Source organism: Pestalotiopsis fici, assembly GCF_000516985.1.
Source record: "Pestalotiopsis fici W106-1 unplaced genomic scaffold PFICI_Scf_4, whole genome shotgun sequence".
NCBI lineage: Eukaryota > Fungi > Ascomycota > Sordariomycetes > Amphisphaeriales > Sporocadaceae > Pestalotiopsis > Pestalotiopsis fici.
In genome coordinates, this window is record NW_006917094.1 from 2,690,184 (window position 1) to 2,717,753 (window position 27,570).

Here is a 27,570-nt window from a genome sequence, read left to right on the forward strand (position 1 = left end):
CTACTTGGTGATCTGACCAGCTCCTGAGAGAGTGGCTGGTTAGGGATGGGGGACCAAACGAATCCTATTCTCGTATATAAATATTTTTGTGGCATCACTCCAAAGCTCTGCGACGCGGGTTGCCCACACATTGAATCCTTCTTGTACATACTACTTATACTTCTAAGACCTGAATCAGGTTATAAACGAAATCTTTATTCTCTTGAATTAAATGGAGCATGTATTGCATATCATGTGTGAATGTGATAATGTCGAGCGTCTTGGATGGATGCCACGACCTGGCCAGTCAGCCTCGAGTTGCCTTGGTTTTTTTTTTTTAAAGGGGTCTGCACGTGGCTGTGTATGGGTAACCGCAAATGACTGTGCTCTATTGGACATTATATGGTTCATATTTTGAGACTACAAGCCGTAGTTTTGATATGATGAATAAGTTTTATACAGCAATATTTTTCTTATAATATGAACAACGAATGCAATCATATTAGGTAAATAATATTTACGACCTTGATTTTCGCACCGGCACATGTCAGTATGGAGTGTACTTTTCACTTGCCAATTTCTTTTTACAATAAAAGAGAACAACACACCCGATACTATGGAGACCATATATATAAACATGATACTGGCGGTCAAATACAGTATTTGGGGCTTCCCATCAAAAGCTACGTTTTCTCTGTCCGCTGCCTTGCAATAAATGGCGTCAAATATTGGGAAAGATGCATGGGCCGATTAAGGTTATAGAGGTACATGGTCAGTTGAACTGAAATATGCAAACCAGTTTCGTTGGACCACGCCCCTGCCTTTCACAAAAATACCACTTCCAAAATACCACACTTCCAATCGCTACACTCTGATCACTGTACAATCAAGGGCTGTCGCTGATTCACAACTCGATAGCTCACCTTCCTTTGCTGTCCAAGTCTAAGAATAGACCAGCAACCTAATAGTCATTCAATCGCGGCAATTTGGGACTGGTACACACCCTCTCCAGTTATTCACTTCCGTTCATTCATTATCCACCCGCTATTCTTTGGACCAGTTTATTCACTGGACGCCCGTTGCACAATCGTTCACCCATCCTTCTATAAATTACTTGCACAATCGAGCATTTACAGCATCTTGATCATCATCGTCAACATCATCGACTTCATATACTTTCACATCGTCGCATATATTCTTCCGTTCATACGATTCGTGACTTGCATCTTCAAGAAAGATTACAGCGCAGAATCCCACAATGTCCGCATATCCTAAGGATAATGGTGCCCAAGCGCAGCCCATGCAGGCCAGAAATCAACGCAAGATCCGCTTGCTCGGCTGCACTTGGGAGTCGTTCTTTACCCAATATCCAGTCCGGCGGACCGGATCTGCGACCGAGTCGGTATTGCCTTCCGACTCATTAGTGGATCATAGTAATCCATCGCGATCTACAAGCGATTCGTCACTGCCTATCGATAGATGGGTAGACCAAGTTACTGCTTTGGTCGCTCCAGTCAAATTGTGGCCATCTTCTTCCATATCAACACACTCTTCTTCCTTTCCACCAACACCCTCATCATCATCTTCTTCTTTCTCCTCCCCATCAGTAAGCGACAAGTTTTTGAACCGACAGAGAGGGGAAAGGTATATTCCTCCACATGCACGACACAACCACTACTCAACCGACACCAACGAGAGGACTTCGTCATCGTGGCCTCGGGCTTCGCGTCAGTCTTCATCATGGACATCTCGAGACATGACCACTACGGCACCAATTGTCCTTCCTGACCTCTTAGGTCAAAAACCATCCAAGATGGCACAGCGTGAAGCCAGCAACGATAGAGACTCTGTCGAGGAATCGGATTACCACCGCATCCGCCAGAAATACGGCTTCAGGCCCAACTACAATGGCGACGTCATGAACCCGGCAAATCGTCCACAAGAGGTCCCCAAGGAGCTGAATTGCAATCTGTGGATCACCGGTCTGCCTGCCGACTGTACGGAAGGCGACTTAGAAGTCGCTATTGGCAAGGCCGGCGCCATTTTCGCAATCCATCTTAACCGACCTGACCTTGCTATCGGTCACGGCACGACGGCAGCTCATGTGGCATTCATGAATGTCGAGTCAGCGCGGGCTTTTGTCGACGCCAAACGCAAATCGGGCCTCTTCGTCAAGGGCCACCTTGCCAACGTGGGTTGGAACCGCAACCGTGTCGGCCCGCAAAACGAAACCAACCCCGCCGGCAAGCTTAGATCGCGAGTCCTTGTGATTCGAGGACATCCGTCCATTGTCAACGAGGAGAGCCTGACGGGCCTGTTTCGGCGCTACTGCAAATTCTTTACGACGAGTATCCAGATAGTAGCGGAAGAGGAGGACGGTTCGCGGACCATGGAGTGGAGGTTTGCCCGCGTCGCCGGTCAGGCCGATCTCGTGGCGAAGTGTTTGTATGAGCTGAATGAGCAGGAGGGATATGGCATCAAGTACCACTTTGCAAGGGACCCTTGTGAAGTCGACATTGTCCCGAGCTCCACGCCGCAGCATAGCGAGCTTCAAATGGGCGCTCAGCGCAGGAGTACCTGTCTCATCCCCCATTTCCCCCACATACCGTGCGGCACCCCAGCTCTGACTGGTATTTAGAGGATTACTTCCTCACAGACGAGGATGAATCATCTGGGTGGAGCATCGACGTTGACTCAAGCGACGATGAGGACGACACTTGATCCGCTTCTACTGTCCGCTCCAACAACAAGCGGCCCATGAAGTGCTCACAGAGGACATTCAGCTGCTGTTGATTCGTGGATTGCTGGAGGATATCCTGATAAAGAGGATAGCGTCACGTTGAGAATAAATCACCTGCTCAGAGCTTGCTTTCTTAGCTTGGCTGAAAATTGTTATCAAGGGGCGAAATGGTAATGATGATGGTTTCGGGCTGGTCCAAGGAAGTCGGCAACGACCACTATACCCGCAAGCGAGGGGTACAAAGTTATCCAAACTCGGTCATTTAGAGCCCGTTGAGAGAGGATAATGATAATGGCAATGATAATTATGGGGACGATGATTATGACGCCTAAGTAGTCTTAATATGACCCAAAAAAAAAAAAAAAACCAAATTGAAAATCCATGATAAACAAAAGTGCAGATGGATGGTGTGACAAAAATGCTTTCTCCCGATATGCGGCCTTGTTACAGGGCTGAATGATCGTGACCAGCAAGCAGCCAATCCGTGTCGATGCTAGATGCTGGAAAGGGAAAGAGTCTGGGATCATGGGAACAACGGGAGCTGCACGCGAGCTGCAAGGTACCGAAGATTACAAAGGAAAAAAAAAGACCACCCCTCATCCAGGACTTGGGAGTTTTTTGAGGCCCGTGGAGGGGTCGCCAGGCCGTGGCACCCGGTCTGTTATCGAGAAAAGGCAATTGTCCAATGGTAGACAAGGGACCAGAGCACAGCAGAGGGGATCATCACTACTACCTTGCAAGGATTGCTTAAAGGTGGAAAACAAAGTTTCATAATTTAGCTCTTGTTATACAAGACTAGAAAAGTAAGGGTATCTATATATGTGTGTTATCTGTTACCCAAACAGAAATAAATGCTCGACTCCTAAATGAACCATCGCCCAGCGGCAGAAATATCTTTACGTGAAAGGAGATCTATTGCAGTATTTCCTCCATCTCCATCACTGCAGTTTCCCGTGTTGCCGAGTGATAATAATGTCCATGACCTTCCTTGAAACGCCAACATAACCCAGAATGCAAATTTGGCTGTGTGGAGCTCTTGCAACAGAGGTCATCACAAAGGTTCTGTCTTATGAAAAGACCAGACCAGACTGACTAGGTGCAACCTCTAAGTAGGGTCGTCTAGTGCCTGCTGCTGCTGCTGCTTCCATAAGATCGGTATGGTGGGTGAGGTTCAGCCGAGTTGTAGCCTCTGGCGTTCTCTTGGTGAACAGTGACGCCGCCACGAGAGACGACGGTCTTCTTGTAGTCTTTTCCGGTCGAGGAGCGGAACTCTTGGTAGTAGGCATCACGCGAAGAAGCTGGGGAGGTCGAAGAGTGGCGGGAGCTTCCCGAGCTTCGAGACGAGGTGTATTGGTACTCCATTATGATGTTTGGGGTGTGTGATGAAAGGTATGTGAGGATGGTAGGTGATTTTGTCTGATGTCTTGAGGGTTTGCTTTTGGTTGGGAGGCAAAATGAATCTCTTCAATCAAGGACTGGAGAGGAAGGTGAGGTGGTGATGTTGATATAATATATGCTATGTATATAGAATATGTATTTGTTTGTAGCCGGTTCTAGTCAAGGCTCAAGATTGTCTGGTGACTGATGCTGAATAGAGAACAATTGGGAACAATTGAAAAGGAAGAAGGATCTATACTTATATACACAAGCCAACGAGATGAGGTCCAAAATATAGTTCCTCAATACTCATGGCGGTACATCCCATAAAGGACCTCAACAACGTTAGTGGGCTAATAGACATCGAGGCCCTGGCTGTGTTTGTCCAGGCAGAATCTCAGGCAGAACCCTCGAAATATGGTCCAGAACGAAGTGTTTGTTAGTCAAAATGTACATATTCGCACACCGAAAGCTTATGCGTGAGTCACTGGGAGTGGAGTCCTTCAATGTGTATAATGTCTTGAAGATGGGAGCAAAAACAAAGGGAAACCTACGTTTCCTACCTATGGATAATGTCGGCGACTGATTTGATGGTTTGCTTGTAGCAGGCGGTGCTGGGTGGGGCTTGGGGGTGGCCTGTCGGTAAAGGAGACCAAAAAAAAAAAGACAGGGCATTCTTGCTCTTGGGGGCTTCTTCACAGATAAGTAAGCCGCAGTGGGAAGGGCAAGCAAATAGTGAATTATTACAGTACAGGGGGCAGTGTAGTGGCAAATCTAGGCTGATTTATTCTAGTGCACGGGCAGCTATCATGTTGTTGTTGAAAGAGCCACAAGCGCAAGGCTTTCAGTGTAGGAAAAAACATTGTGTAGGTAGGCACAGGTGTAGGCATGGTGGTAGCTAATGTAAGAACTGGGTGTGTATGGGGGCGTGTTACCTGGGAAGGAAAGAAATAAACACCCGCAGACACCACCACTGCGGCGGCACTCAATTAGCCTGCTGGCGTAGCAGTGCCCTTGTCTGGTACCTACCTGAAACACAAAAACGCCGACAGCTTTGGGACCCAAGGCAGTATTGAAGCAATAGACAGACAATCTATATGCCTGGAGTCAATGAAGCACTTACCTGAGTCCTATGGGCTCAGGTCGGTCCTACAAGGACTTTGGAGACAAAAAAAAAAAAAAAAAGGACGTGACTAATGAACAAGGGGGGGATGTTGGTGTGTGCGTAACGTCAGGTCCCGTCACAAGTGGTGGTGACACAATGCGACACTTTTCTTTTGGAGATGGCCGCAAATTGGCCAATACGCAACTGCGAAGCGGCAGAAGTTGTGCCTAGCAAACAATGGTGCTGAATTGAGGATTGAATTGGGAACAAAATTGGAGTAGGCGAGACACGATCCATGGATGCGTGCAATCGTCAATCGAGTGTAGGTAGCTGGCTGCCTAAAGCTTCAGGGAGCAAATTCACGGGCTTCTGGGGAATTTGCAGCCTGGTGTATATCGTACCTGCCTGTATCCATTCTGCCTTTCGAAGAATTGAACGCTACAAGCCCTGTATTCAGTGGGTGGAGGTACATCCAGCCCCTCTAAGCCCAATGCAGCGTCGGTGAAAACCACAAAACTCTCAGTCCAGAACAAGGCCATTCGCAAAGATTCACTACCCTAATAACCTACATTTGATTCGGCAGACATACTAAACTACAGCTAGAATGTCAGCGTGCCTATGTGAATCGAGTGAACTAGCACCGTAGTGCTATCATTCTGTTACATTACTTTGGTGACTCATGTCGGTGGCTATGGTATGTCTGGAGTCGTGTTCTTTGCATACAAAGCATCATGGATGCTGGTCACCGAACAAAACAAAACATTTACACTCCATTCAATCAATCGCAGCGGACCACAGCTTTTTCAACTTTGGAGAGGAGCGCCATTGCTGTGAATACGAGAGACCCGTGGGCGGCATCTGTAATGGTCACAGATGCTACTCGTCACGGTTCCGCAATCCAGGTCCGGGAAGGAATGCAATTGAGTTCTGGAGAATGCAATTGGCTAATGCAAGCTGCCCTTCAATTGGCACGCTTCAAGCTTGATACTTCCCCCTTCTGCCCCCCAGGTGCCCCCATCGACTTTCCCCCAGGTTGCTTTGCGGTCGCGGCCTGGACCCTGAATCGACGTCATTTGATGGCACCTACCAACACCACATGCTGTGAGACACACACACACACACACACACTGCCAGGCACAGCTCAACTTTTTACCCATTTATTTCATTTGCTCATCACCTTACTTACGTATCTCACGCAACACATTTGATCCGAAAGGAATCTGTCTTATTGCATCGCATAGAGAAAGAAAGAAAGAAAGATGTAATCCGTGCATGACACAGCCCGATTTTTCTACATAATGACCCAAATCTTCTTGTTCCGGTACTGGGCAAGGCCCTCTACCTCTAGGCAGAAGACCCATGATGTATTACTGCATCGAGGGAAGCTAGTTTCGTCTCCGAGTGGTAACTTGAACAATCAATGACTTTGATTTCTTGGGGGCAGTGAGCCAGCCCAATGCACAATCGCTTGAATGGTTTTCGGCGGCTTCCGCTTCCAGCTGGAAACTGATCGAAGTCTCCTAATGAGGCGCAGCGACAAAGGCTCGCTACTTGTCGATTGATGATATCTCAATACTTCCTAGGTAGTAGCCACCAAAAGTGTTTTTGGCCGTCGGTGGACAACTGGTGGTAAGAGAGCTCGCTCGACCTCCCCCAAGGTTGCAACCAAGACACACTCAGCTGAGGGCAGTTGGGCATCAGCTGGGGGCGCAATCAATAATAGTGCGCTAGACCTTACTGGTAGGTACCTATTCTAGGGGACGAGAGATGGTGGGGGCTGACGCTGGCAACGAGCTATGGGAAAGAAAGCCAGATATGGGGTTTGAGATTCCGTAATTGTATCCCATCAACATCAGGCTCGTAGCACCCTTTCTTCAGCCTTCTTCCACAACCCTCCTCCACTCACCCCAAACTCAATTCACCGGTTCAAACCGCCAAGCAACATGCGCCTCTTCCTCGCCCTTTCACTTGTGGCCTCGGTCGCTGTCAGTGTCCTCGCTGCCGACCTCAAGATTGACGTCACCACTGCAGTTGAGTGCGAGCGAAAGACGCAGGCCGGCGACACCATTGATGTGCACTACAAGGGAACTCTGGAGAATGGCAAGAAGTTTGATGCCAGTGCGTATTTGCGGCGTTCTCCTTGATGCGATATGTGATACTCATCTTTGTTCAGGCTACGACAGAGGCACGCCCTTTACCTTCAAGCTCGGTGTCGGACAGGTCATCAAGGGGTTAGTTCATTGATTGACAGACACGTCGCATTGCGAGCCGTCGCAGCAAGATCTGACCTGAAATCACAGATGGGACCAAGGAATGGCTGGCGCCTGCATTGGTGAAAAGAGGTAAGGGATACAACACGCCCAATTGCGATCACGCGCAAACCCCCAGAGCATCCTCGTGCTGACCATTGTCGTTATTGCAGAACCCTGACTGTCCCTCCCGAGCTCGGCTACGGCAACAGAGGAATGGGCCCTATCCCCGCCGGCTCGACCTTGATCTTTGAGACCGAAATCATTGGCATCAAGGGTGTCCCCAAGCCCGAGACCATCGTCACCAAGTCGACAGAGAGCACAAGCTCGGAAGCCAGCGAGGCGACCGAGGAGTCTTCGGCAGGAATCGCAGAGAACATTGCTAGCGCGGCCAGTGCTGCTGCCGCTGCTGCCGGGACGGTTCTTGTGGACACTGATGATGTCCAAGAGCACAATGAGCTCTAGAAGAGACCAGGCGTCATGCGAAATGCCCATCTGGCGGTGTAAGACTGGCAGTAACTATTCAGCAGTGGATGTTGATTGATTGATCTGGCGCCTGCGCCCGCAGAGTGGCGCACGATCCCATCAGCATCGCATATATAATGTAAAGATATTTGTTCCATGGGCGACAAGATAAAAGTGGCCTCACGTCACCTAATGAGTAGTTGAGATTGTGTTCTACCAAATCTTTCCTGGTCTGGTCGTCAATAACGCGATGCCAAGTGGCCGTACAAATCTGGGGAAGCTACTTTGACATGTTTGTCATAATGACAGTTATGCCAGCAATACACACACTATGTATGGTGGGCGGTAGACCGATATGTATGCCGCCTAGTTTATGTACGTACTACCGGCTTGGGGCCAGCAAGTGCCGGCATGATCCCAACTACATCCGTTGGACCCCCGTGCCGCCAATGCATGTGTTTTCCCTATCACTTTGTGCAACTCTGATTCCAACTCGCTATACTCTTGGTCCTTCGAGACCTGAGGTATGAACCGATTCACGAGACAACTAGAATATCGCGGCGGTTGCCGGCGCTTTTCCAGGCTTTGACCAAGCTGCTTGTCGCGTCCCGACCTACTTATTCACGCTTCTTAATTAGTGGCATTTTGCAGGGAACGTGGGACCTTGCGTTTTTGGTAACCAAGCACACGGAGAGAACGAGGATTAAAAAAAAAAAAAAGCTTGACTGGATCCAGATTGCCGTTTTACCGCCATTCACCAGGAAGTGGAAAAAAAACAAACCCCCCTCCCCCTTCATGTCGTTGGCCTTTCTTTCATCATCAACTTTTGGTTGACTTGCTGCTAGTCTTGAGCCGCCTGGTGGTGAATTTCAGTTTCCCCCCCTAGCGACTGCATCATGCAAAAAGCCTCTCACCATATTGGATAAACGGGTGCGATCGCAAACAGGCGCCATGGGTCATCGCAAAGAAATGATGCAGCGGTTCCCGCACTTGGCAGCCATTCGCTCCTATCTTCCGCCGCTGAATTTCATCACGCTTCATTACTTGTACTTCATTACAGTATGCCTCGTCAGCTCGGTCATTTTCTATTGCTCGTCAAACCCGAGATGGAGCATCTCCTACACGGACAGTCTGTTCCTGGTCATCTCCGCCATGACCGAGGCTGGTCTGAATACTATCAACCTTAGCCAGATGACGACTTGGCAGCAGGTCATGCTCTGGCTGTTGATAATCCTTGGCAGCTCAATCTGGGTCTCCATCTGGACCGTTTTGGCACGCAAGCATTCTTTTGAGAAGCGCTTCAAGGATATCGCCCGCCGGGCCACACTCAGACAAGCGAGATCACAGGACATGCGGCGATCCGCCACCGACATTCCTCTTGCCAGGAAGTTGAGGACTTTGAGCAGAAGCAAGACCACCATGCAAAAATCTGACGGCGCTGAACATGAGCTCGACAGCAAGCGTATCAAAGTGCAAAATGCCGAGAATGGGTCCAACAAGGTCTTATCTATCTCTGGGCCCGTCTCGATGCACAGAATGCGTGAGCCCGTGCCCGTTTCCTCTAGCAACGAGGTTGAGACTCCGACAGTGGCTTCGAGCACAACCTTGGAGGCGGCCCAACCAGGAGAAACGGCCGCTCGCGATCATATCGTCTTTGCAGACCACGAAGAGCAACGGGCTAGCGCGACAACTACTGGCGCTGATCTAGGCACTGGGCTCTCCCGTCGACATGTGCACAACGACAGCGCAGTTTTGGAGGCGAACCAGCTTGAAAACGAGATGAGCCACCGCCATTTCTTGACTGCCAAGAAGATAGGGCGAAATGCACAGTTCCACGACCTGACAGATGAGGAGAGGGAACACTTGGGTGGCACGGAATACCGTGCCCTCAAGGTTCTTTCCATCATTGTCCCGGTCTACTTCTTCTCATGGCAGATACTCGGCTGTGTTGCTCTCGGCGCCTGGATCGCCAACAATCAACCGCAGCCCGCTCGAGACAATGCTATCAACCCTTGGTGGAACGGTATCTTCAACGGCGCATCCGCCTTCAACAACTCGGGAATGAGCGTGCTCGATGCCAATGTCATTCCTTATGGTAGCTCCTACTTTGTCCTGATAGTCATGGGTGCCATGATATTGGCAGGCAACACGGCATATCCAGTATTCCTTCGACTTTGGCTGTGGAGCATCCTGAAGTTGCTGAACTTGCTCACCTACGAGACGTCTTTCCGACACCTCAAGGATACCCTCGAGTATATCTTGAAATATCCTCGTCGAGTATACACCAACTTGTTCCCATCACGGGCTACATGGTGGCTACTGTTCATGCTCTTTGTGCTTAATGGGACTGATTGGGTCGCATTTGAAATTTTGAATCTTGGAAATCCTAATCTTGAGCATATCAAGACTGGGCCTCGCATCATTGACGGACTTTTCCAAGCCATCGGTTCGTAGTTTTCTCCCGCAGCTCATAACCCTGTCAGGTTTGCTAATTAGGAAACAGCTGTCCGTTCTGGAGGATTTTACGTTGTTTCGATCCCCACGCTGTACATCGGTCTCCAGGTGCTCTATGTAATTATGATGTACATCAGCGTGTACCCGGTGGTCATTACCATGCGTCACTCCAACGTCTATGAGGAGCGCTCTCTTGGCATTTATGCCGACGATGTCGATGCCGAGTCCATTGCTTCCACCTCATCGGCCGCTGCGCAGCAGCCGAATCCGGGCAATCCCTCTCTCCTGGGCCGTCTCCTCCGCGGCGTGGCCGGTCGCTGGGATGGGGTCGGCGCGGCCCCCCAGTCTACGGGCAGCGCGAACACGCCCGAGAGCCGTTCCACGTTTATCAGCCACCAGGTGCGCGGGCAGCTCTCGCACGACATGTGGCTCCTTGTGCTTGCTGTGCTCTTCATCTCGACGATTGAGACGCGCCACTTTCTTGAGGACCCGGCCACGTACTCGGTCTTCAACATCATTTTTGAGGTTGTATCCGCCTATGGATGTGTTGGTATTTCGGTCGGTGTGCCGTGGGACGCCTACAGCTTCAGCGGCGGCCTCTACACGGGTAGTAAGCTGGTCTTGTGCCTTGTCATGCTTCGAGGTCGACACCGCGGGTTGCCTGTGGCACTGGATCGCGCCGTGCGGCTGTCCAGTCACGAGTTTGGGCGCACCGAAGAGGAGGACCACCGTATCCGTCGGAGCATGTCCATGAGGCGTCCTAGCACAGATTTTGGCAGAGGGGCTGACATTTAGCTTTCAGAATTGGATACTGTTACTACCGAGTAAATAGAACTGGCCAGACTGACGAGTCTGCTGGGAGTATTATAACGGATAAAAACTACGACATAATGATAGAATTTGGATTGTATGATGCTACATTATCTGGGCTCCTAAGCTCTGTGCAAGTTCATAATTCGTTATCATCGTCTCATTGACTGATACCTGCCCATCATCCAAAGAAGAGTTTGCGCTGTTTTGGATCGGCTTGGCCAGGATTAGGCCCGCGTCCACGCCTTTTCTCATTCGTCCCCGTCTTGGCTCTCTTGTTCGAGCTTGTTGGGTCGCCTTGCCTTGGTGCTGGACTGATACTCTCGGCCTCTCTCTGGACAGCATCCCGAATCGTTTGCCGTGAAAGACATAGGTCGATATGCTCATTGAACTGCCTCTCATCTGTGGGTTGCGGTCGACTGCATATCGGACAATCCCACCATTCCTCCTCCTCCTTGGGTTTTATCTTGGCCCCTTTTGGCGTAGGATTGGGAACTATCTCTTTTCCGTGCCGACGGTATTCTTCAGCATCAGTATCATCGTCTCGTTCATTGCCCAACAGTGCATTAGCGGAAGCTTCCAGCTCGGCATCCGTGGTTTCGGCGGTGGCTTCCTCCGGCCAAGTCTCCCACTCACCGTCCGAGTCGGCCTTTCGTTTCGCGGGCACATCAGTCCCCGAGTCGCCTGACTCTGTGCGCTTCGGCTTCAGGCCAAAGAATGCGCGCGTGTCTGGCTTCTTTGTGCTGACTAGGTGCGTGCATCGCAGGCCCATTAGTCTCAACTTCATGCCGGGCATCTCCTGCTCGAGTTTTGCCAGCATGGGCAGGGCGTAATTGTACAGGTCTTCAGCCTGATAGATTGTCTTGGGTGTGACGACTTGCCGCGTAAAGACCTCATATGAGTGCAGCTTGATCTTGAGGCAAAGGGTCCGACCCTTGCACTCGGCGCGACGCATGTCCTTTTCAAGTTCTTCAGCGGTCCACTTCAACTTCTCCCGCATTTGGACCGGGTCCGACATGTCGCGAAAGGTACTCTCGGTTCCGACGCTCTTGCGCTCATATTCCTCGGCTGGCTGGACATTGGTCCGGCCCAGGCCAAGATGCACCGCGATGAGAAACTCATATGCCTTCTCGCCAAAAAGCTGACGCAGGTACTGCCGCTGTGGGTAAATGTCACCGCACGTCTTGACGCCAACCTCGGCCAGCTCGCGCTCCAACACCCTGCCGATACCGTTGACCTTGCGACAGGGCAGATCGCGCATAAAGGTCACGATGGCGCTCCGCTCCCTGGATAGCAGATACTGGCCATTGGGCTTGTTCATATTACTGCAAATCTTGGCGAGCTTGGCATTGGCCGCGATGCCAGCCGAGACGGTGATCTTGGCGCGCTCATGGACCTCGTCGCGCATGCGCTGCACCACCTCTTCTGGCTCCATTTCGTGCTCATTGCAGTACTCGGTTATATTGAGGTAGGCTTCGTCTATGCTGGCGCTCTCAAACCGGGGGTCATACTCGGCCAGGACCTCGCGCACCTCGCGAGCCTTGGCCGTATACTTGTCAAAGTTGAGGGGAATCAGCAGCAGCTGGGGGCACAGCTTCTTGGCAACGAAGCCAGCCATGCCGCTGCGGCAGCCAAACTTGCGAGCGGCGTAATTGCATGTGGTCAGGACACCGCCGCCGACGGCAAAGGGCACGTCGGCCAGCTCGGGGCGGTCCAGCTGCTCAACGGCGGCATAAAAGGCATCGCAGTCGACGTGCACAACCCACTGGGTCAGGTCCCGGCTGGCCTCGAGCTGGGCGATGAGCTGGTCGGCGTGCCTTAGCTCACGCGAGAGGTCGAGGCGCTCGAGGCGCTGCTTCTTGGCCAGGATGGCGGCGATCTTGCGCGTCAGGATCTGGTCCTTGGCCTCCTCGCGGTTGAAGAATTTCGACCCCTTGGAAGCATTGTAGATGATCTCGGACACCTTGCTCTGGTCGACCGAGTCCTGGCCGGCCTTGGTCAGAGATGGTCCCAGAAGAGAATATTTTAGAGTATCATGGTCATTTGCTGCTGCAGCATCTAGGGCAACATTGGCCTCTTCCACAGGCGCGGGCGCGGGCGCGGGCGCGGATTCATCGTCAGGCCCCGGCTTCTGCTGCTGCGCGGAAGTCTCGTTCTCTGCCATATTGCATAAAATGGCGCCGTCTGTCTACAGGCATCATATGTGCGACATCAGAAGCAAGCTAGCAGAAACATGCCAACAAAGAAAATGATGCTGTACATGCTTTGCCGAGATGATAATCATGATGACGCCGCGTACCGAAAACCGCGTTGGTAGCGCGTTATCACGTGATCTAAAGTAGGCAGCATTTAGCATTTCTTACCCAAGGGAACGCTCATAAGCAAGGGCATTCCTGCGAGTGGGACCCCCTAGACACCAGCTACTGCATGTACGAAATAGCCTTGTATTTTCTTTACCCCTGCTGCGTCTAGGCTTCTTGTTTTTTTCTTCTTCTTTTATTTTTCGCTGTTCTGGTGCCGTCAGTGCAGCACAGGACTTTGTAATGGTGGATTAGAAAAAGTAATAATACCCAAACCGTTTACTTTTTCTACACAACTAATTATATTATGACTCAAATTTTTCAATTGCCAAATGTTTCGTACTTTCTTGATATCTCAACTTGTTTTGGTGGTGCGTGCATCTTTCTTGTCTTTTTATTCGTCGACATGGCAGAGGGTAAAGTTCCAATTCACATGGAAAGAGATCATGTAATTGCCATTCTCGCCTCTCTTTCGTACTTTGAGACATTGCAAGATTAATCTGCTGGCAATACTCGAAACTGATCCCGAATCACGACTATTGTTGCCCCGGCCCGCCTGTTCACTACCTGCAACCAGCAAACCGACCTATAGGCTATGCTCATCGATGGTCATCTCAGTCAACAGAATTTCGTGGCTGTCGGCTCCAACTTCCATTGTAAACTCGATAGATATCAAGAAGGGCGGCTGAAACATAATTCGTTTATAGGTATTTGAGCGAGATGAGATGGCGCCCTGCAGGATGAGATGCTAAGATGCGATATCTGATAAGACAGGGTCGCCCTGTTTTACGAAAATGGCCATCCCTCGTTTGTTTTTACCGTCTTCTCGGTACGATTGCCGATAACAGTAATCAGCTTCTCCCTCGACTCTTCCGTAAAAACGTTGCTTTTTCCAGTATAGCTGCATGATTGATTTGCATGAGCCTGGCAGCGGCCTCGGCTGTCTCCCCCCCTGGATGGCGAGCTTATTTCGCCGCTACGAACCTTCTTTACTTGGTTCCATCAATAATATGCCCGCCCATTCACTGGGATGGCGAGTGACTGGTGGCCCTCCATAGTCTTTGACTCTTTGCAAGAGTTCATAATTCCAAGTTCTGCGATGTATTGATTAGGGTTTATAGATGGATTGCCTAATTCGTTTGCATGGTGTATATGCAGGAGCACGGCAGCTTGCCCTGTTTCCGCTTGCCAAGTGCGCATGAGTGATGACCTGCTCTTGCTATTTCACGATTCTTTTCTACTGACGCAATCAACGGGAAAAGGCCGAATTGCCGACCAGGCCGGTGGACTAGGTATTGGTGAGGCAAACACACGAGAAACCACCAGTGAGGCCATACAATGAGGGTCTCACGATGGCGAAATATTCCCTGCTAGAGATCACGGGAAAAGAAAAGCGATCCATGCATGCGAGTGAAGGGATATCAATGTCAACCGCCATGGTGGTGCGGGAATGTGCAGATCCTGTGATCACAGTCATCAACACCGCCATTTACTCGAAACTGATCTTCAAGATCAGACTCTTGATGTATGCACGTTCAAATTGACATGGCCAAGGGTGTGCATATGTGCATTTTGGTGCAGAACAATAGTCATGAACTATACTACCCAGCACCGTGGGTCTGGATGCAACCACTCATGGATATATAAGAACAACAAATCTCGCAGGATGTTGACAGAAATTTTGTAGCAGAGCAACTCGCACATTCACTCTCTTTTCAGACATTCTTTTCACAGGTCACTGTATTCCTTCATTTCCCTGATCTCCCAGTAATTCACAAACCATCAAAACTCACCTTGACCGCCAAAACACACAACATCTCCAACATGCAGCCCGTACTATTTCTTGCTATGATCTCCGGGGCCGCGGCAGCACCACAATGGTGGTGGCCATTCGGCCCTCCCCCTCCATCTGTTACTAACGGACCACGCCCTCCATACTGGGGCAATCCAGGCGGTGGTGTTCCTCCCTACCCCGTCATCGTGACCCAGAGCGTCGTCACCGTCACCATCACCGAGGAACCCACCACCGAGCCTACCACCTCTTCCGTCGTCAGCTCAGACTCGAGCACGCTGATCCTGGATCCCACTTTTGACAGCACTACCAGTTCTGTCACAGAGACATCGGCATCTGCCAGCCCATCTTTGTCTTCCAACGCCACCGTTATTGTCGAGCCGACCTCGACCGTGACATCCACTTCTACTGATGTTGCCACCCTCACTACCATTTCTGGTACGGTCATTGTTGTGGTAAGCAAGTCTCAGTAATAGATATCCTTGCCATCTGTTCAAAAGAGAAGTATCGAGATTAGCTTGATATTCATGCGCCGTGGAGTAATCAGAATTCGAACCCGAGTTTTGGAAAACGATAGTTGAAAACTACAGCTGACTCTGGATTATAGCCCACCAGCACTGAAACTTCGACTTCAACCGAGGTTGCCACCCTCACCACAATCTCTGGATCTCCCATTGTCACGGGAAACCTGACCGTCACTCTCGAGCCAACTTTCACTGAGACCTCATCTTCGAGTGTTTCGATCAATGGCACCACAGTTTCTGTTTTCCCGACCAGTTCTGGAAACGTAACCGTCACTGTAGTGCCAACTTTGACAGAGTCATCCGTCTCTGTAACTCCGAGCGTTACTGGAAACCTGACTATCACCCTCATTGAGCCCACATTCACCGACTCGACGGTTTCTGCTTCTCCCACGACTTCGAGCAACTCGACCATTACAGTCATTATCATTCCGACCCCCGAGACTTCGGTTTCAGCCTCCCCGACTGCTTCGGGCAACTCGACCGTCACGCTGACAGTCGCCCCACCCACCAATACCACGGCCTCTAGTACCCAGTCTGTGGAGCCAACCTTTGAGATTCCCACGGACACGGCCACGGTCACCTCGGCCAACCTGACCTCCACCGTTACCATCAGCGTCGTGCCCATCACCACCGACACGTCCAACTCGACGACAATTGTGAGCACGCTGCTGCCCCCCAACACGACCATCTCCAGCGTGGAGCCGACATTTATCTCGCCGACTACCCTGACCACCATTACCAGCCCGGCCGTCGTCCCGACCTTGACCACCGTCACCGTCGTTGTCCCCACCTTCCAGAGCTACGGCTACTACTAGATTGGGGGACATTCCCATTCTAGAAATTTCAAAAAGGACCTAGAAGGTTCTTTTTTGGATATCACGATTTCCTTGATGCATGACTCGGGCTTTTCCTTCTGATTCTTTACTCTCATTCATCTCATTTTCATCTGTTTGTGCAGTTCTCCTTTGTTAATTTGTAATTCCTTCATGCAAAGCAAAATCTGGAAAGAAGTTGGAGCAAGGACACGTACGAGGGCTTGGGGGGTTTCAGGAAACGGGGCAATGCATGGGCACCAAGGCCAATGACAAAGACAGCATGGAACGATTCTCAATTCTCTCTGGGAGAATATGTAGATCGTAAGATATTTCCTTTAAATACAATTTCCTTGTTTCTCTCTTTTATGCAAAATGATCTTGATGCCACTGAAAATTCTCGAATACAAATGACAATGTTGAACCTGAGTACCGCGTGACCAATAAGCCATGTGCAATATTGCGCAAGAGGCGCTTACCTGGTGCTTGAGAAATCACCCAGCCTCATATATCGTAGCTTTCCAACATGAGAAGATTTATTTCAGCGAGCTTCTTTTCTAGCATGCTGGTCTCGCCCTGGGCGAAATTCGGCCAGGAGAGAATTTTCTTTTCCCTCTTCTTCCCTTCCTCACACGCAGAAGGACTGGACTGGAGGGCTAGGTCTAACAGCTGTACTTGCAAGATGGTGCAAGGATTTGAGTACGTATTTAATCGATATTGATCCTACTATATACGAATAGTCCAAACATGATATACTTCTAGAAAATCCCCGGCGGCCCAAGCTCCAGATCCATGCACACAGTATTGAACAAGAGACATCGAGGCCGTCTATTCGGGGGCAACTAGTGACCAGAAGCATCGATTCACGAAAGGGAGGGAGAAAAAGAAAAATCTTTCTGCATATTCGCTAATGGAGCATTTTAGGCCGTGTCGCTATCGGTTTGGTTACAGGTGAATCAAACATCATTGCACAAATACTGCATATAGAAGTCAACCTGAGGATTCCATTATTCCCGTAAGGATCGATCATTCAACGACTGTCCAATAGATTGCTCAACGAACCATTATGGCATTCAGAGCCTTGGTCAGACAAATTATCTTATCTCGTTATAGTGGCCGCTGCGGACGCAATTCTGCGGCACAGAGCTGGAAGCCGTTATGCCGTTCCCTCTAGTCCTAGGCTCGCACGAACATGATTTTCCGTCCTACTAAATTCAGGTATACTCCGCGAATTCCACACGCTGTTATTAGGTAATCATTGTCCACTTGGTCAGAAATAGGTGACTGCCTATTAAGCGGCCTATTGCATAAGTCTGTCTCACCACGAGTTGAGCTCCCCCATAAGATCGGCGGGTATCATCATACTCGATATCCCATGATAAATAAAGAAAGGGGAGCAAAAGAAAAAAGAAGACTAACGATTCGGTTCATAATCGCATGACGCCTCTTCTCCATAGCCTTGTGGATCATCTCTGTGTGCCAGCTCCATCGATGCGACGAGACTACCGAGCTACATATGCAACCAGACCGCAGACCGTTGGTTGGCAATTGGGTGCTGGACTGCTGACTGCTGACTGGGCCACAGTGGCGCAGGTATAAGCAGCACTGCAGCCTGGGGCCTCGCACACACTGTGCAAGTCATTCGCTGCAGTTGCATACCCCAAGACACGTGGTAAAGATTATATCCAACTGCCAAGTAGGTAGTCTGCACATAAGCATCACATACCAACAAGGAATGCGCTGTTTATGGACCGTTGGTGAGGACATTGTCGAGGTAAGAATCTGCGGGGTCGACCTTGTTGCATATGTGGGTACTAAATATAACGGGGTATTATGACAACCGTCCTGCGTGAGATCATCTCAGTTGTATATCTAGTGCTGATAAGAAGTGGACTCCTGTGTGAAGCTGCCCGGTAAATGATTGCTGACACTTGATCAACGGACCATCTGTCGCCTTCTTCCAAGCTAGCTAGCAGATTCAGAGCACATCTGTCTTGGATACACAACTTCTGATCGAGGTTGGAGCTGTCGCTATCATTCAGAGCAGGTTCGACTTTGATTTGATACTATTCATACTCACCATGGCGAACAACAACAACAACAACACCAACACCACCACCAGTGCAATCCAGTATGGTCGCAGGCTCTTTCCTTCATATTTGGACGAAATTGCTCAGACAACCCCCGGAAGAGTCTATGCCGCAATCCCAAAAACTGCAAACGTTGAAGACGGATACAGAGATGTGACCATTGCCGACCTGGCCCGATGTGCAAACTTCATGGCTAAGTGGATCGAGGATAAGTTTGGCAAGAGTCAAAACTTTGAGACCATCACCTATCTTGGTCTGTCCGACCTCCGCGGTGTCGCCCTCTTCTTTGGCGCCATGAAGACTGGATACAAGGTCCGAGATCTTCGTCATTTGTCAAAAGAAAAGGAATTGGCAGTTTGCTAATCTATCGCAGCTATTGCTCGTCTCGCCAAGGAACCCGCCCGCGTCTAATCTTTCCTTGATGGAGCAGACTGAGAGCAGCAGGCTTTTGTACTCGGCCGAGCTTGCTCCCTTGATCAATCCCTTCCGTGCCATTGCACCGCCGTCGTACCAGTTGGACGTGATCCCGTCCTTCCTTGAAATGCTCGAGAGCAACCCCGAGCATTATGCCTATGACAAGAGTTTTGATGAGGCGAGGGACGATCCCATCCTGGTGCTGCACTCCTCTGGCTCTACTGGCAAGTAATTTGTCATCTGGCAACTGGATCTTGAGAGCTAATGGAGCATAGGATCCCCAAAGCCTATTACATATACTCACGGTAGTTTCGCAGCGCACGATATGCAGCACCTTCTTCCCGCGCCGACCGGCCGCAGAAAGCGCGATGTTTCCATCTTTGAGTTCAAAGATGAGGCCCGGATATATGTCATATTCCCTTTTTTCCATGTGAGTCCCACATGTTGCCCTAAACGGAGTAACTGTAGTTAAATCAATCACACAGCTCGGCGGCTTCGTGCTATATACCTGTAAGTACCATATTGCTCCTCTGAGTCGGACTCCCATACTGATGGGCTACAGTCCATACAATCTTCGACACGGCCACGATAGTAATCGGCCCGCCACATATACCACCCCACACTGGACTTTTATTGGCGATTGCTCAACAGCAGAAACTGCGCGGAGTTATGATAGTGCCCGCCATGATGGAACAACTCCTACATGAGCCTACCGGGCATGACCTGTACAAGAGCGTCGACTTTGTCATCTATGGCGGGGCTCCACTCTCACCAGAGGTGGCCAACAAGCTTGCACCGCTTCTTGAGCTGGCCGAGTTTTACGGTTCTTCCGAGACGATGGCACTGCCAGAGCTTTTCAAGGATCCCGCGGATTACGACTACCATGAGTTCAATCCTAATCTAAAGTTTGAGATGCAGCCGTATGATGCCAACGAAGGCACATTCGAAATGGTCATGTTGGCCAAGCACAGTGATAGGGATACCGTAGCGCTTTGTCACAATGTCCCTGGCGAAGAATTCTATCACACCAAAGACCTGTTCACACGGCATCCGACAAAGGAAAATCTGTGGAAATACTTTGGGCGTAAAGATGATATCCTCGTGCTTGCCAACGGTGAAAAAGTCAACCCTATTCCATTGGAGTTGGCAGTGCAAGGAGATCCTGCCTTGAACGGGGCGCTTTTGGTCGGTAACGGACGGAACCAGACTGCCCTTATCGTCGAGCCCAAGGAGGCATTGGAAACGAATGCGCGCCAGGAGTTGATTCGCACACTTTGGCCGCAGATAGAGCAGGCAAATAAGCTCCTACCGGGGCAAGGTCGCGTGGCGAAAGACAAGGTCATCTGTGCGTCTCCCGATAGACCATTCGAGAGGACGGGTAAAGCTACCATCATACGATCCTTGACAGAAAAAGCCTACCAACATGAGTTGGAAAGCCTTTATTCTGGCTCTTCACCCCAAAACGGGCTTGCTGGTCTTAGCCTGGAAGCTACTGTCAAGACCACATATGAACCTGCCAAGATTGTAAGCTTCTTGCGCCACGTTTTTGGTGCGTCTTCCTATACAGCTGGAGCTACTATAGAAGAGGGTGAAGACTTCTATTCGTATGGGCTTGACTCGGTGCAGACCCTGGAGATCACTCGAAACCTCAGGCATGCTCTACAAGCCCAGACCTCCAAGCCCACCGACTGGATCACACCTCGGGTCATCTTCCAGAGCCCAACTCTCGCTGATTTGTCCAAATTGCTTGGCGGATTTCTCAATGATGGCATAGTGCCAGATATGGACGAAAGCTCACAAAGCAGAAAGAATCGCGATGTTTTCGAAAACGCCGTGGCACAACACCTGGACGGCCTTGACCTTCCGAGCCGGTCAGTGTCGGCTGGAACAAGCAGCACTTCTACTGTCGCCATCCTGGGCTCCACTGGCTACCTAGGACGTTATCTGCTCGCCACACTCTTGAGGAATCCGACTGTTACCCGGATCGTCTGTCTCGACAGATCAGCTGAGGCAGAGGAGCGGCATAAACCGTTTCTCGCCGGTCTCGGGGAAGACTTTGCCTTGGATAAACTGGTATACTTCCAGATTGAGATTGGCAAGCCGCTTTTTGGACTGAGTAAGTCAGATTACGATTTCCTCGGCCGTGAAGTGGATGCCGTCGTCTACAATTCATGGAAACTTGACTTTGGTCTGTCTTTGCGGTCGTTTGACCCTTTTCTAAAGGCGAGCCGGCAGTTGGTAGAGCTAGCGGCCGTATCAGAAAGAAACATGCGCATCATTTTTGTCAGCTCGGTATCGGCGGTTGGCGGGCTTGCCATAAAAAGCGTGGCCCCTGAAGAGCCTGTTGAGGACCCATCGGCAGCTATTCCCATGGGCTACGGCTTATCGAAGCTCGCCGTTGAGCGCATCCTGCTTACTGCCAACCGGCGGTATGGCATCCCCGTGTCGATCGCTCGGGTCGGTCAAATTGGGGGTCCGAGTCAGACCGGTCCTGATCATGCTGCCGTTGGTCCGTGGGCAGATCAGCCATGGATCTCGGCCATTGCAGTAACGTCCAAATCCCTCGGCGCTCTTCCCACCTTATCCAACCTCCCTCTCGACTGGCTCCCCGTGGACACCATAGCCGCCATGCTACAGGCCTACATTGTCCGCCCCGCAGAAAAAGAGGCACAGATATACAACGTCGTCAATCGCCATGCGCAATCATGGGACATGGTCGTGGATGTCTGGAAGGAGATGCTTGGAGTTTGCGATACTATCGATTTAGCAGAGTGGGTTGCAAAACTTGAAGAGATTCAGGAACCGACCCCCGACGACGCCCGCAGGTTACCCGCTCTCAAGATGTTGCCCGTGTATCAGAACTTCAGTCAGGCCTCTAGACTTTCCAGCTTTGCAACCGACCATGCCCATGGTGTGGCTCAAGTGGAAGCGCCCGTCTTGTCCAAGGAGCTCTTGTCTTTGTGGCTCAGAGATTGGAAGCTATAGGAGATTGGTTATGAAGCATGTACTGTCCATGCACAGAGCTTGCTGGAGCCCTCTCTCTTGCGGGAACTTGCTGTGTAACCGAGCTTGCCAGAGTGATGAATCTTGGACAATGAAGTAGACGTACACTGAGTGACACCATTGCTGGAGGACAGTGGATTTCCATCAGAGACTACCGATATAGAAGTAAGTCAGCACGAAGAGTAGCAATACAGTGAACTTTGCGGTGCAAGCGTCAAGATCTATTAGTCATCTCTAAATAGAGAGCCCATCATCGAAGATGTCCATCAATCCCTGCAAAGCGCATGTTTTGTCAAATAGTGCGTAGACTCTGGTCTGCTTGAGAAGTGGACTTGGCGGATTATGCATCATGATAGGCCAGGCACATTGGCCGAACCTCATTTCAATAGGACCCGTGGTGAAGATTGAGGTATGCACAGCTTCAGGCTGTTCATGTTGATCTAGCGCATTCACCTTTGGGTAGCGGATGTCAGCATTGTATAAATTGGGCATACCTAAAAGGTAGGTGTTTCTCTGATGGGAACAGTAAAGGCGGGCCGGGCGGGACGGACGGGACGGGTTAGGATAAGATGCATCAAATACCTACCAGGGCTAATGTACCTATAGCACTTACGGCTGGTGGCTTGGTGTCTCGACTCGGCCAATCGCATCTGGAGAAAGTGGTGCTGGATTGCCCTTTCGGGGGATCCTCTAGCGCATACTGTTGGCCTTAGTGTCCCGTCCCCGTTGTCCACGAAAATCCAGTGATGATAGGTGATGGAAACGAGCAGGTGAAACTCTTGTTGGACCCCCACTACCAGACACTCTAGCACTCCAACTCGTCAGCAACATTTAAAAGTATGTATGTAGTTGATTGTGATAGGCATGAAAGTGATTGGGACCTGTCATGTCCATTACTTAAGATTTCCATGGACATCAGACGAATTTTTGTGGAGAGTGTCGTCATAGTTGAAACAGTGAGTGAGCTGGCAATGGGCACTGCACTGCACTGCACTGCACTTGCGCCTGCACCGCCTCGACGGCAAAGTATCCGGAGCCCTGGCCCGGACCAACGGGGGGTTTATGTATCTCGGCAACCCTTTTCTTTCAAGCTCTCTCTCTCTCTCCATGCTCCGACCGACAACCATATCAATTCTTTATCTCGTAATCCTCATTCTCGTCTTACCCCGTTCCTCTTCATCACTACTACCACCACCATCATCCCCTGCCCATTACACAACCTCGGAAATGCCAAACCAATTCGCCCAAAAGATCCTCAACAAGCTCGGCGTGAATGAGCACCACCAGAGCCAGGGCGACGCCCAGCAGGCTGGCGGCCCTGGATCCCATGGCGGCGGTGACGGGCCTGGCCACGTTGCGCCCTGCCACATTGCCGAGGAGACGCACATCCTCAGTCCGCACGGCGGTACCTACCCCCGTCTCTGCCGTCTATCTGACGGCAGCGTGCTGTGCGCCTCGACGCGGTTCGAGGGACCAACTCACGTGTTGCACGTGGCCCGCAGCCTCGATAATGGCCGGTCATTCCAGTCTTGGGGTGAGGTCTCGCGCGGCGACGGCGACTGTGACAATCTGTTCCTCTGCGAGGTAGGAAACGGTCCCGAGGGCCCCGTGGTGCTGGGCGCCTTTCGCAACCATGACCTAGGCCCGGACCGCAAGCCCACGCACTTTCGCATCACCGTGTGCCGCTCGAATGATGGTGGCCGGACATGGCACTTTCTGAACCAGGCAGTAGAGCACTCGGCCGCTCAGTCCAATGGCATGGGCCTCTGGGAACCCTTCATCCGTATGGGTCCTCACGGACAGGTGGAGCTGACGTACTCGGCCGAGCTAGCCGGCGACAACCAGGAGACATTCCGGGTAGTGAGTCGCGACGGCGGTCAGACATGGTCAGCGCCTCAGTGTCTGACCTGCCACTCGCCCGACGAGAGATTGCGAGACGGTATGCAGGGCATCGTCTTGGTCCAGGACGCGGCCACGGGTCACAACGCCCTTGTACTCGTCTGTGAGACGACCCGTCACGGCACCTTTAGCGTCGAATACGCCGTCAGCTACGACGAGGGCGCCACCTGGGGCCACCGCGGTGTGGTGTACTGCCCGCCTTGGGGCCGAAACGCGGGAGCGCCGCAGATTGCCAGATTCGGCAATGGGGCGCTGGCAACAGTCTTCATGACGGACGAGGACGCCTCCGAGTCGGACTGGCCCAAGCATGCGTCCGTCAAGGCCGTCGTCGCCAGCGGACTCCGAAATGGCAAGATTGACTGGAGTAGACCGATGCAGGTCAGCCCGCCAAACAGCTCATGGCCTGGAGTGTTGGAGGTCGCGCCTGGACAAGTAATGGCTGCATATGAGCATGATGGAAAGCCAGTAGGCAGACTTCTTAATTTGCAGTGATTGATGAAGGAGCAGGGAAAAAAAGGATTAAAAATTTGAAGCTATGAAAGAAGAGCATATCATCTTTGCTGCGTAGCGTATGAGGATAAAGACTGAAACCAATCGACATGATGAAGAATATTTGTTTCATTAGTGTAATGAATAAAAAATAAATGGTCTCACGTATTGTATCGAGTAACATGTTTCCTCGACGCATTATTCAGTTCTTTCTCGAGAATGAAGCATAAGTACACTATACTTTTCGGTGCTACTAGTTGTGAGTGAGTGGGAAGGTCTGAAAACGACAGTCTGTCGGTGGAGACTGCTCGTACATATATGCTTATGCCACCCATCAGCCATGCTCAAGTCAACAAAAGCTTGTTTTTGATGGTTGATTCACCATTTGATGGGCTTTTGGTGATTAGACTATACAACCCCTGGGACTAATGACCATCGAAACCAAGACGATTGGAACAAAAAGCCCGCGGGCATCGGCACTATTTCGTGGGCGGCATACAGGCCTCCACTTCCCGGTAGTTCTGTTCGATCCCGGCTGGCGGGGGTGGGTTGGATCAGCATTATAGCGCTCTTCCTTATTGCTCAATCGAGCACAAACGGTTAAGAATGCCCCATTTATATATATCACTAAGGTAAGCGGACTATACACCAGACAAGACTGTCGGCTCGGCGCATCGGGATCGTTTACCTATCCGGTAACATGTCTGGGGTTGGGGTCGTAGTCGCAAATATTGATACTTAAGACAAGTCAGACGCTTCCATTTGACACCACATTAATGCTCCAAAGTTCGTGTCAACCAGGCCTGGGCAACGGTTGGTGTTGAACATCCATTCTTCGCCATGAATTTGACTCAACTCCCTCTGGGCGTCCTTGCTGCGGGCGCCGCCCTGCTCTTCATCATCCTTCGTGTAAGTTGACAAAGCAACCAATCTGGCTCATCCCAAAGGAGACAGGACTAACGATGCCACAGTCTGTTTTCAATGCGCTGCGGTCGCCCCTCGCCTCGCTGCCCGGTCCTTGGCACACTCGTTTCACCCGAGTAGTTCTAAAGTTCCACATCCTCACAGGTGGGAGAATTCACCACGTCAACCGTCTTCATCAAGCCTATGGACCGATTGTACGCATCGCGCCCGACGAGGTGGCCATTGCGGACCTGGAAGCCTTCACCCAGATCCACCGCATCGGCGGCGGATTCACCAAGTCGGCATGGTACGACAGCACCGGCACCGGCGCGGGTGTCCCGGCGGCGGCATACGAGCCAGGAGTCTTTGCCATGCGCGACCCCAAGGCCCACGCCCAGCGCCGCAAGCTCTTTGCCCGCCCCTTTAGCAACTCGGCCCTGCGCAAGAACTGGGAGGACATTGTGCGCGGCACGGCCGAGCGCGCCGTCGCCAAGATCCAGGCCGACGCCGCGGGCGGCGGCGATGCCGACGTTCTCAAGTGGTGGACGCTCATGGCCACCGACGTCATTGCCCACCTGTCCTTTGGCGACTCGTTTGACATGGTCGGGCTCGGGCGCCGGAACGAGTACATTGACGCGCTGACCAGCGCGCTGCTGGCTTCGGGCCTGCGCCTCGAGCTCCCGTGGCTTGCTTCCCTCATGCGCGTCGTGCCACTCCCCGCGGTCCAGCAACTTCTCAAGGCCGACGAGGTTGTCTTTGAGGCCGGCGGCAGAGCGGTGGCCAATCTGCGCCAAGCTGGCGGGAACCAGAATCTGTTTGGTCAGATGCTGGCCGAGTCCGAGTCCCAAGAGAAGCACGGCCTCACGGACTTGAGCGTCAGGCTGGAAGCGTCCAATCTCATTATTGCCGGTAGCGATACCACGGCCATTACCTTGACTTATCTTGTGTGGGCAGTACTGAAGAGACCTGACCTGCAGCGGCGCTTGGAAGAAGAAGTCGGTAACCTGTCGGGAGATTTCAAGGATGAAGATCTTGAGAGTCTGCCTCTGCTGAATGCTGTCATTGACGAGACATTGAGACTCTACGGAGCTGCTCCCGGTGCCCTACCTCGAGTCGTTCCAGAGGGCGGTGCCACGCTCGCCGGGCATTTCCTTCCTGCACAGACATTGGTGACGACGCACGCTTTTACGCTGCATCGTGACCCGACAATATTCCCCGATCCCTCACAGTGAGTTTGATGTCAATCCCCTGCAGTATGCATAAATCGCTGATATTCGTAGATTTGACGAAACAAGATTCATGAAGCCGCAGACGGTAGCACAAAAGGCGGCATTTCATCCGTTCGGTGCAGGCTCCAGGATATGCCTCGGCATTCACCTGGCGAGAATGGAGCTCCGTCTGAGCACGGCTCTCTTCTTTAGAAACTGTCGCGGGGCCCAGCTTGGTAGTAGCAACATGGCCGACGAGGTGATGGATATGGAGGAGCACTTCTTGATCTCACCTCGCGGGCATCACTGCAATATCACTCTTGGCAACTTGCGTTAGAGTACTGTATTGGCAGGCATGACTGATGATATCTGGACGAAAATTTCAATGATTATATCTGAATTTAGCGCGAATGAATTCTACCGAATTGCCTCGCAGACTTCCAACCATAGAATGTGCTCGGTCTCTGCTGTATGAGACATTCATAGATTCAAGACGAGAGAACCAGCTGTCCTCTAGCAGCTATACATGACCACAGTTACAGCCGCTGAAGATAAAAATTAATCCTCGCCGTAAACAAGTCAAGTGAAAAGAATGTAGCAATGTTTCTGGTGAGGCTAGGAAGAAAGTGGCGTGGCTCTACTCTGTACTTTCGAGCAGCAAAGCTTCTCGTAGCCGCTCCAAGGATCATGGAGTTCACCGACCGGCAGAGGAAGACAGGCCAACAATCACTGTTGAATCAGTTCAACCACTTCCAGGAACCCATTATCGACGCCGGGTGAAACTCATGTGGGCTAGGCCATCCAAGATATTGCGAGAGAGAGGTGCAAAATCTCAACTGCTACTTCGACCCAGGGAGCCTACCTGAATTTGAGCATTCTCTGGAAGGATAAATTCGGGATGATGCAATGAATCAAGGAGGGAGAAGTAATATGGGGGGGGGGGGTGGGGGGGGGGTT

The 27,570-nt window shown here is 51.2% G+C and overlaps 9 protein-coding genes across 9 annotated transcripts; 7 read left to right on the plus strand and 2 right to left on the minus strand.

Annotated features, from left to right (window-relative positions):
* Nucleotides 1-1,237: 1,237 nt before the first annotated feature.
* On the plus strand, nucleotides 1,238-2,617 carry PFICI_06828 (uncharacterized protein; the record flags this gene model as incomplete). The annotated part of the gene is made up of 1 exon (XM_007835409.1): nucleotides 1,238-2,617. One exon carries the CDS (start codon nucleotides 1,238-1,240, stop codon nucleotides 2,615-2,617), a length of 1,380 nt encoding a protein of 459 aa, XP_007833600.1.
* Nucleotides 2,618-3,838: 1,221 nt separating this feature from the next.
* Nucleotides 3,839-4,081, minus strand: PFICI_06829 (uncharacterized protein; the record flags this gene model as incomplete). Its single annotated transcript, XM_007835410.1, has 1 exon — nucleotides 3,839-4,081. The coding sequence occupies one exon, from the start codon at nucleotides 4,079-4,081 to the stop codon at nucleotides 3,839-3,841; it is 243 nt and encodes an 80-aa protein (XP_007833601.1).
* Nucleotides 4,082-7,144: 3,063 nt separating this feature from the next.
* PFICI_06830 (FK506-binding protein 2) lies at nucleotides 7,145-7,915 on the plus strand (the record flags this gene model as incomplete). The annotated part of the gene is made up of 4 exons (XM_007835411.1): nucleotides 7,145-7,319; nucleotides 7,375-7,432; nucleotides 7,502-7,543; nucleotides 7,624-7,915. The coding sequence occupies 4 exons, from the start codon at nucleotides 7,145-7,147 to the stop codon at nucleotides 7,913-7,915; spliced, it is 567 nt and encodes a 188-aa protein (XP_007833602.1).
* Nucleotides 7,916-8,866: 951 nt separating this feature from the next.
* Nucleotides 8,867-11,164, plus strand: PFICI_06831 (uncharacterized protein; the record flags this gene model as incomplete). The annotated part of the gene is made up of 2 exons (XM_007835412.1): nucleotides 8,867-10,361; nucleotides 10,419-11,164. The coding sequence occupies 2 exons, from the start codon at nucleotides 8,867-8,869 to the stop codon at nucleotides 11,162-11,164; spliced, it is 2,241 nt and encodes a 746-aa protein (XP_007833603.1).
* A 196-nt stretch (nucleotides 11,165-11,360) lies between these two features.
* Nucleotides 11,361-13,343, minus strand: PFICI_06832 (uncharacterized protein; the record flags this gene model as incomplete). Its single annotated transcript, XM_007835413.1, has 1 exon — nucleotides 11,361-13,343. One exon carries the CDS (start codon nucleotides 13,341-13,343, stop codon nucleotides 11,361-11,363), a length of 1,983 nt encoding a protein of 660 aa, XP_007833604.1.
* Nucleotides 13,344-15,303: 1,960 nt separating this feature from the next.
* On the plus strand, nucleotides 15,304-16,610 carry PFICI_06833 (uncharacterized protein; the record flags this gene model as incomplete). Its single annotated transcript, XM_007835414.1, has 2 exons — nucleotides 15,304-15,726; nucleotides 15,879-16,610. 2 exons carry the CDS (start codon nucleotides 15,304-15,306, stop codon nucleotides 16,608-16,610), a joined length of 1,155 nt encoding a protein of 384 aa, XP_007833605.1.
* A 2,078-nt stretch (nucleotides 16,611-18,688) lies between these two features.
* On the plus strand, nucleotides 18,689-22,096 carry PFICI_06834 (uncharacterized protein; the record flags this gene model as incomplete). Its single annotated transcript, XM_007835415.1, has 4 exons — nucleotides 18,689-19,009; nucleotides 19,071-19,339; nucleotides 19,382-19,569; nucleotides 19,674-22,096. 4 exons carry the CDS (start codon nucleotides 18,689-18,691, stop codon nucleotides 22,094-22,096), a joined length of 3,201 nt encoding a protein of 1,066 aa, XP_007833606.1.
* A 1,245-nt stretch (nucleotides 22,097-23,341) lies between these two features.
* On the plus strand, nucleotides 23,342-24,505 carry PFICI_06835 (uncharacterized protein; the record flags this gene model as incomplete). The annotated part of the gene is made up of 1 exon (XM_007835416.1): nucleotides 23,342-24,505. The coding sequence occupies one exon, from the start codon at nucleotides 23,342-23,344 to the stop codon at nucleotides 24,503-24,505; it is 1,164 nt and encodes a 387-aa protein (XP_007833607.1).
* An 837-nt stretch (nucleotides 24,506-25,342) lies between these two features.
* On the plus strand, nucleotides 25,343-26,950 carry PFICI_06836 (uncharacterized protein; the record flags this gene model as incomplete). Its single annotated transcript, XM_007835417.1, has 3 exons — nucleotides 25,343-25,411; nucleotides 25,474-26,633; nucleotides 26,686-26,950. 3 exons carry the CDS (start codon nucleotides 25,343-25,345, stop codon nucleotides 26,948-26,950), a joined length of 1,494 nt encoding a protein of 497 aa, XP_007833608.1.
* Between the last annotated feature and the right edge of the window lie 620 nt (nucleotides 26,951-27,570).